Source organism: Salpingoeca rosetta, assembly GCF_000188695.1.
Source record: "Salpingoeca rosetta unplaced genomic scaffold supercont1.38, whole genome shotgun sequence".
NCBI classification, from domain to species: domain Eukaryota; class Choanoflagellata; order Craspedida; family Salpingoecidae; genus Salpingoeca; species Salpingoeca rosetta.
In genome coordinates, this window is record NW_004754896.1 from 475,338 (window position 1) to 482,171 (window position 6,834).

Below are 6,834 nucleotides of genomic sequence, written 5' to 3' on the forward strand. Positions count from 1 at the left end.
GTGTGTGTGTGTGTGTGTGTGTGTGTGTGTGTGTGTGTGTGTGTGTGTGTGTGTGTGTGTGTGTGTGTGTGTGTGTGTGTGTGTGTGTGTGTGTGTGCAACTACGAACGCGTGAACGTGTGTTTGCTCTTCCTTTTCTTCATGATGCAAGCTCAGCTCTTTCGCCCCACTCCCAACCCCAACATCCACACATCAGATTGCATCACGAGAAGAGCCCTTCAAGGAGCTGAAGAGTTACGCGCAGGTGAAGGGTGCTGTGCTGCGCGGACAGCGCCCCGCCCTCCCCTCAAACTGCCCAGTCAAGTTTGGCCTGGTAAGCCGTGGAAAGGTGCATGAAATGACATTCGTACGCGTGTACCTGTGGAGATATCTTTGTTGCTTTTGAACTGATCTGATGGCACCAACTTTTTTATGTTCTTATGTTGCTTACTCTCTCACACCCACCCACACACACACACACGCACACACACACACACACACACACACACCCACACACACACGCACGCACGCACGCACACACACACACACACACACACACACACACACGCACACACACACACACACACACACACACACGCACGCACGCACACACACACACACACACACTCACTCACTGCTTGCTCGTGCTCTAACACCCTCGCTGACACCCCACGTCCTTTCCCCCGGTCGACGTCAGCTGATGCAACAGTGTTGGAATCAAGATCCATATGCACGGCCACAGTTCTATCAAGTCAGGAAACGTCTGTTGGAGATGCTGGAAGGGGAACCGTGAATCTCTGACAGAAAGCTGCATCGACACGCTGCGTTCTTTGTGACGTGATTTGCTGCTCGGCAAAGACCGTCCTTCTTTCCTGCCTTCGTTCTTTCTTTCCTTGTGCCCTCCTTTATCCCCCTGTCATTCTCCGTTCTTCTGTTCCCTGTTCCTAAGTTGTTAGCTTTGTTACGTTACAATTTGACTGCGGCGTTCATCGTGACGTCGTTTGCCTGCCCTTCAGGTGTCTCACCGTTCTCCCCTTGCCCACACAGTAAGCCATGCAAAGATGCAAGCAAACACGCACTCATCACCCCGGCGTCACATCATGTCATCACATCATCACATCATCACACGGTCGCCTGTTGTCGCGCCATCCGAGTCGTCTCAATCCACAGCCTCCGACTCTGCGAAAAACATATGAAGATATCTACAATTTGTCCAAACTTGCGTTGTATATTTTATGCTGTCGGAAACCGTTCGCCATCGCGCTCGTTGCGAAACTCGCACACTGCACATCGCAACCTCACACCACACACCATGTGTCAACACACGTCTTGGCTGTGGCTGCGGGCTGTCATGCGGACGTGACATGATGACGTACGTCGCACACAATGTGCACCACGCACCTGGCCCAAGGAAACCCTTCACAAGCTGCGTCGAGTGCGCAACGTCACATGTGTTGACTGACATCGCACTGCTGGTGGATCGTTGTCCGGGTTTCGTGGGAGAGTGCACGCTTACAGCGTGTGTGTATGTGTGTGTGTGGCGCTCTTTTCTATCTCCCACAACAACTCCACACAGCACAAGGTAAGCACAAGAGTGCGCTTCCTAATGTGCCCTCGCCTAAGATGTGCGAGAACGCAACCCAACACAGGGCATCATATGCACACACACACACACACACACTAGCTTGAGATGACTGCCACCACCTTCGAAATTGAGCAACTGAGGTAGGCGTGCGCACGTGTGCGCGTGCGTGTGCGTGTGCGTGTGCGTGTGCGTATGCGTGTGTGCTTGTTTATGCACGCTCTCCTCTCATCCATATCTCTCTCTATGTCTCTCGCCCTGCGTGTGTGAATGAGGTTACATTACACAACAAGTCAGGGGAAGAGCACGTCTCTGCTTCATGAGCGGCATTCCTGTTGCCCAATATACTCATTCTCCCTCCCCCCAACACACACACACACACACACACACACACACACACACACACACACACACACACACACACACACACACACACACACACACACACACACACACACACACACACACACACACACACACACACACACACACACACACACACACACACACGCACAATCATGGCAGTTGGTGCCGTATCCCTTGGCCACGATGCCGGGTCGCCGCTCCTGGCAGTGTCGGCTGCACCGGATTCTTCCACGCCCACGTCCTCATCCAGTACCACAGCTGCTGTCAGTGCTACTGTCACAACGACCGCGACGACGACGACGACGACGACGACGACGCTTCTTACATCGCAGCCTGATGAGTTTGCCGTTATCGACATCATCCCCGCGTCCACCGCAACCGACACGGCCACACCATGCTCTCCCACCACCAGAAGCGACGCCATCGTAGTGCTGGTGCATGTCCCGAAGTCCAGTGCCATAACCTCAGCCATTGGGGCCCCCGATGAGGCATCGTCGCCAGAGCACGTGCTGCAGCGCCTGTGTCCTCTGCCAGCAGCCGCGATGACGACCACGACAGCAGTGAGCACAGTCACACCGGTGGACACGAGGCCCTGTGTCACAGCCGATGCAGACCAGCCGCTGCTGCCACCGCTGCCCCCACTGGAGCCGTCGACGACATGTGAGCACCCAAGCAGCATCCTCGTCATTGACCCATCCACGGGCACAACAGCAACCACAGCCGCCGCGCCTATCGCTGCTACCGCTGGTGCTGCACACGACACATCGTACACCCTCATCACCCCCGCCGCTGCAGACGCCATAGCAGCGGCGGCGGTGACGACGACACCGACGAAACGAGCGGTGGTGTGGGCGGCCCTGCTGCTGTACATGCTGATGATTGGCGGCGCGCAGGTGCTGTTCCGCATGCAGGTGGTGTTGTATGGCGACACGACCACCTTTGCCCTCTCCACCTACGTCCTGTTTGTCATCATGGGGAGCGTGACGGCCCAGTCCGCGTACGTTGCGTACCAGATGGCATACCTGTGTCGCAGTGCCACCCCCAAACCGCGTTGGGTCACCCCCGTGCAAGGCTTCCTCTCTGGCGTGCTCAGCCTGACTGGCCTGGCGCTGTACCTGGTCATGACGAGCGATGGCGGCGAGGCGTCCGTGCTGTCTCCGCTCACAGCGCTTTTCATCATCATCCCACTCGCGTACGGCGTGCTTGGCCTTGGTGATCGTCTCAACGTGCCCCGTACCCTTGGCGTCGTGCTGGCGCTGCTGTCCGCTGTCCTGTTTGCCATGAGCACCGGTGGCAGCCTCCAGTTTAGCGGACGCACCATCCTCCTCTTTGTCCTGGCGGTGGTGGCGTGGGGCGTGTGCACGCTGCTGTACCAGGTGTTCTCGCTCAAGGAGCGACACGAGTACGCGGCAGGGTACCTGGGCTTTGTTGGCGGCGTTGTCACGGCTGCGCTTGTCGTTGCCTTTGCCGCTGGCTTCCCCTTACCCGACTTCCACTTCTCCGCCTCCCACGCCATCGTGTATGGCGGCGGCATGTGTCGTGGCATCGGCTCTGTCACTTTCTTTCTTCTCGCGCGCGCAATGCCACAGGAAGCGGCGGTGGTTGCTCCCATCAGCAGCTTGTATGTCATGCTGCCGGTCGTCGTGGGCATGGGCTTTCTTGGGGAGGCCGTCGATGCGTGGAAGCTGGGCGGTGTCGCAGCGTCCGTGCTCGGCGTGCTGCTGATGGGCGTGCGTGATTGGTCGACTGTGCTCCCGTGTCTTTACCGTCACCGTCGTGGTGCGCGCCATGCCAAGACAGCCATCCTCCCTGCCGTCGTCAGCGCAGGAACACTTGACCTCGCAACTGCCACTGACAATGGTGGCGTCGGTGTTGGCGTGCACGCGCGTGATGTGCTTGTGGCGCCGGCAACAACTGTCACGACTGCGATTGCTGCAGCAAGGCTACCATCTTCAGCACTTGACCCACCGTCATCATCATCGTCATTGTCATCATCATCGTCATCATCACCCAGCCCAACACCGCTGACGACTGCGACCACCACGGGTACATCGACCCCAACAGCGGCACCAGATGCGCGCAGCATTGCCGGCGATATTGACATGTGCGAACGACCGCTTATGGCAGCGTGGGTGGCGCACGATGCTTGTGGCCAGCACACCACACTCGCGACAACGACAGCGCCAACAACAGCACGTGCTCCACGGACGGACAGGGGGGCTTCTATCATTCCCGCTCAATCAACACCAACAGCAGCAACAAGTGCGACAATGACAGCAGCAGCATCACCAGCGTCTGTGCAACGACAACGGGTGCCGTGGTGGCGTGTGCGGACCAGCAAGAAGGGCAGCCGTCGGGCCACGGTGGAGGTGTTGAAGGATGTGGCACCCAATGGGGTTGCTGCTGCATTCGATGACCTCGCACTGGAGCGGCAGCAGCAGCACGAGGAGGAGGAGGAGGAGGGCATGGTGGAAAAGGAGGCGTTGGGGCTGTGTGAGGAGACGTTTGGATGGGGCAACGACGACGACGACGACAGAGGCGAGGGCGGGCTTTGATCGACTGTTTCACTTTGGTTGTTTTCATGTTGACAAAGCCTGTACAATCAATTCATAAACGACTCGCCAACTGTAGAACTGGGAGGCACTTGTGTGTGAGTGAGAGAGAGAGAGAGAGAGAGAGAGAGAGAGAGAGAGAGAGAGAGTGTGTGTGTGTGTGTGTGTGTGTGTGTGTTGGCGACAACACACGGATGACGCGAGATGAGGCTCGAGCATTGGTAGAAGATATTCACAAACATTCGGCACTTCTTCCTTCAAACGCAAACACAAACACAAACAACAACCAACAACAACCACTGCTTCTGCTGCTCCTCCTTCCATGATGATGATGCTGCGATCGATTGGTGCGATGCTGACGCGCCGGGCAGTTGTGCCCGTGGCCATGCGCGGAGCGGCAGCGCCTCGGCGGTTCCTTTCCCTGAGCGGAAGGCGGATGGCCAACGGTGCGGGCGAGGCAACCACCGCTGGGCAAGCCGCTTCCACTGCAGGGACAGCGACCGGCGCTGCAACGGCCACGCAGGCGGTTGAGGTGTACAGCCGGCGGATGCAGGCGCTGCACTGGCTCGTCGGCGCGGGGATGCTGACGTGCGTCGCCACGGTGAAGATGGCCCAGTGGACCGAGGACAAGAAGAAGAAGGGCCAGTACATGATGATCCACAAGTCCACGGCGCTGCTCGTGGCCGCGCTCGTCGTGCCGCGCGTGGCCATTCGCCTCGCATCCAAGATGCCAAAGGCCCTGCCGGGCACCTCCAAGTTTGAGCAGCTTGCCGGATCCTTCAGCCACTTCCTCATGTACGTGGCAATGATTGGCATGCCAGTGACCGGCATCACCATGGGATACTTTGGCGGCAAGGGCCTCCCCTTCTACGGCGCCCACATCCCCGGCACGGACACGCCCAACAAGAAGGTGGCCGGCACCGCCTTCAAGGTGCACAAGAAGATGGGCCAGGTGCTCGAGTATGTGCTGGCCCTCCACATCGGCGCTACCATCTTCCACATGTTCCAAGGCATCCCCATGCTGACGCGCATGGGCTTTGCGCTCTCGCCCACCTCCACCACCTCCGCTGCGCTTCTCCTGGCGGCCTTTACCGGCGACGATGCCGCGTCTCTCGATGACGACGACATCGCCGCCGCCTTCTTCCTCCACGACAACACCGATGACGGTGATGATGATGGGGAGGAGGAGGAGGAGGAGGAGGAGTAATGTGCTGACGATGACATGGCTGTGGAGTGATCTGACCGTCAGCCGGAGCCGAATAAAGTTGGTGCTGCAGGTGTTCTGAAGGCGTTGTGTACGTGCGCATGCGTGTCGTGTTTCGTGGTTGCTTTCGTATCTGGATGGAAGTGTTTGAGCACTGCACTTGTGCATGTGCATGTGTACGCGCGCGTGTTTGTGTTTGTTTGCATGTCGCAAAGTTTGTGCACCGCCTGTTGTGTTGCACATCGTTATCACGATGCCTCGGGCTGGCGAGATGTTCCGTTACAACGCACGGGCCATGCGTGCTTGGCTGTCTTGGTTGTGGTTGTGTTTTTGGGTCGTGATGTTCGTGATGTTGTGTTAATGTTGCGAGGGCTTGCGTCCTGGACGCATGTGGTGACACGTCATGCGTGCAGCTTGATTGTGGTGTGACGTGGTGTGTGCCAGCCATCCAATACAAAACAATGCAAGTGGGCTACGTTTACGGTATGTGTGCGCACGTGCACATGAGGGACACGAGCACAGACAGCAACAGCTCCTATGTACATTGCATGCATGCATGCATGCGCGCAGGCATGTGAGAGAGAACAACGGTTGGCTATGGACATGGAAACAAAGGGCAAAGTGTTCAGTGGGGAAGAAGGGTGGGGCGTCTAAGGAACGGGAAGTAGGGAAGAAGGGAAGAAGGGAAAGGACAGGGAAGAGAAACACAAAGAAGAAAGGCATCGTGTGTGTGTGTGTGTGTGTGTGTGTGTGTGTGTGTGTTGGGAGAAGAGGAGGAGGACGACAGTGGGATTTAGATGGTCTGATGCAACGAAGCGCCAGCAATCACGTGCTTGTGCTCCTTCTCAAACGCTTCCAACTCTGATTTGAGGGCCTGCGAGGCGGAAGAAGTGGTGGGGTATGAGGAAGGGGAGGGAGGCAATGAGACGATATTGCGATGAGGGCGAGGAAGGGCAAGAAGAGGGGGGGGGGGGGCTTGCGGATGAAGGTGAGGTAGCAGCACTCATATTACACGCAGAAATGCGGACACACAGACAGGCAGACAGGCAGACACACACACACACACACAGAGGCAGACACACACACACACACACACACAGAGGCAGACAGGCAGACACACACACACACGCAAAAATTTTGTTTTACGCTCTC

At 57.4% G+C, this 6,834-nt stretch overlaps 4 protein-coding genes across 4 annotated transcripts in view; 3 read left to right on the plus strand and 1 right to left on the minus strand.

Moving 5' to 3' along the window:
• The window catches only part of PTSG_13073 (TKL/DICTY4/DRK protein kinase), a gene marked incomplete at its 3' end in the record, with an annotated part of 9,386 nt that extends 8,615 nt beyond the window's left edge, over positions 1-771 (plus strand). The window contains exons 27-28 of the mRNA XM_004988085.1: positions 196-312; positions 676-771. Coding sequence (XP_004988142.1) covers positions 196-312; positions 676-771 — 213 coding nt within the window. The remainder of the gene's footprint in view (positions 1-195; positions 313-675) is intronic.
• A 456-nt stretch (positions 772-1,227) lies between these two features.
• Positions 1,228-4,552, plus strand: PTSG_10607 (uncharacterized protein). Its single transcript, XM_004988086.1, has 3 exons — positions 1,228-1,560; positions 1,663-1,703; positions 2,086-4,552. The coding sequence occupies exon 3, from the start codon at positions 2,469-2,471 to the stop codon at positions 4,479-4,481; it is 2,013 nt and encodes a 670-aa protein (XP_004988143.1). The 5' UTR covers positions 1,228-1,560; positions 1,663-1,703; positions 2,086-2,468; the 3' UTR covers positions 4,482-4,552.
• A 160-nt stretch (positions 4,553-4,712) lies between these two features.
• Positions 4,713-6,154, plus strand: PTSG_10608 (uncharacterized protein). The gene has a single exon (XM_004988087.1). It carries the CDS (start codon positions 4,801-4,803, stop codon positions 5,683-5,685), a length of 885 nt encoding a protein of 294 aa, XP_004988144.1. The 5' UTR covers positions 4,713-4,800; the 3' UTR covers positions 5,686-6,154.
• Positions 6,155-6,475: 321 nt separating this feature from the next.
• The window catches only part of PTSG_10609 (uncharacterized protein), a gene marked incomplete at its 3' end in the record, with an annotated part of 8,866 nt that continues 8,507 nt past the window's right edge, over positions 6,476-6,834 (minus strand). Inside the window, exon 12 of the mRNA XM_004988088.1 lies at positions 6,476-6,556. Coding sequence (XP_004988145.1) covers positions 6,476-6,556 — 81 coding nt within the window. The remainder of the gene's footprint in view (positions 6,557-6,834) is intronic.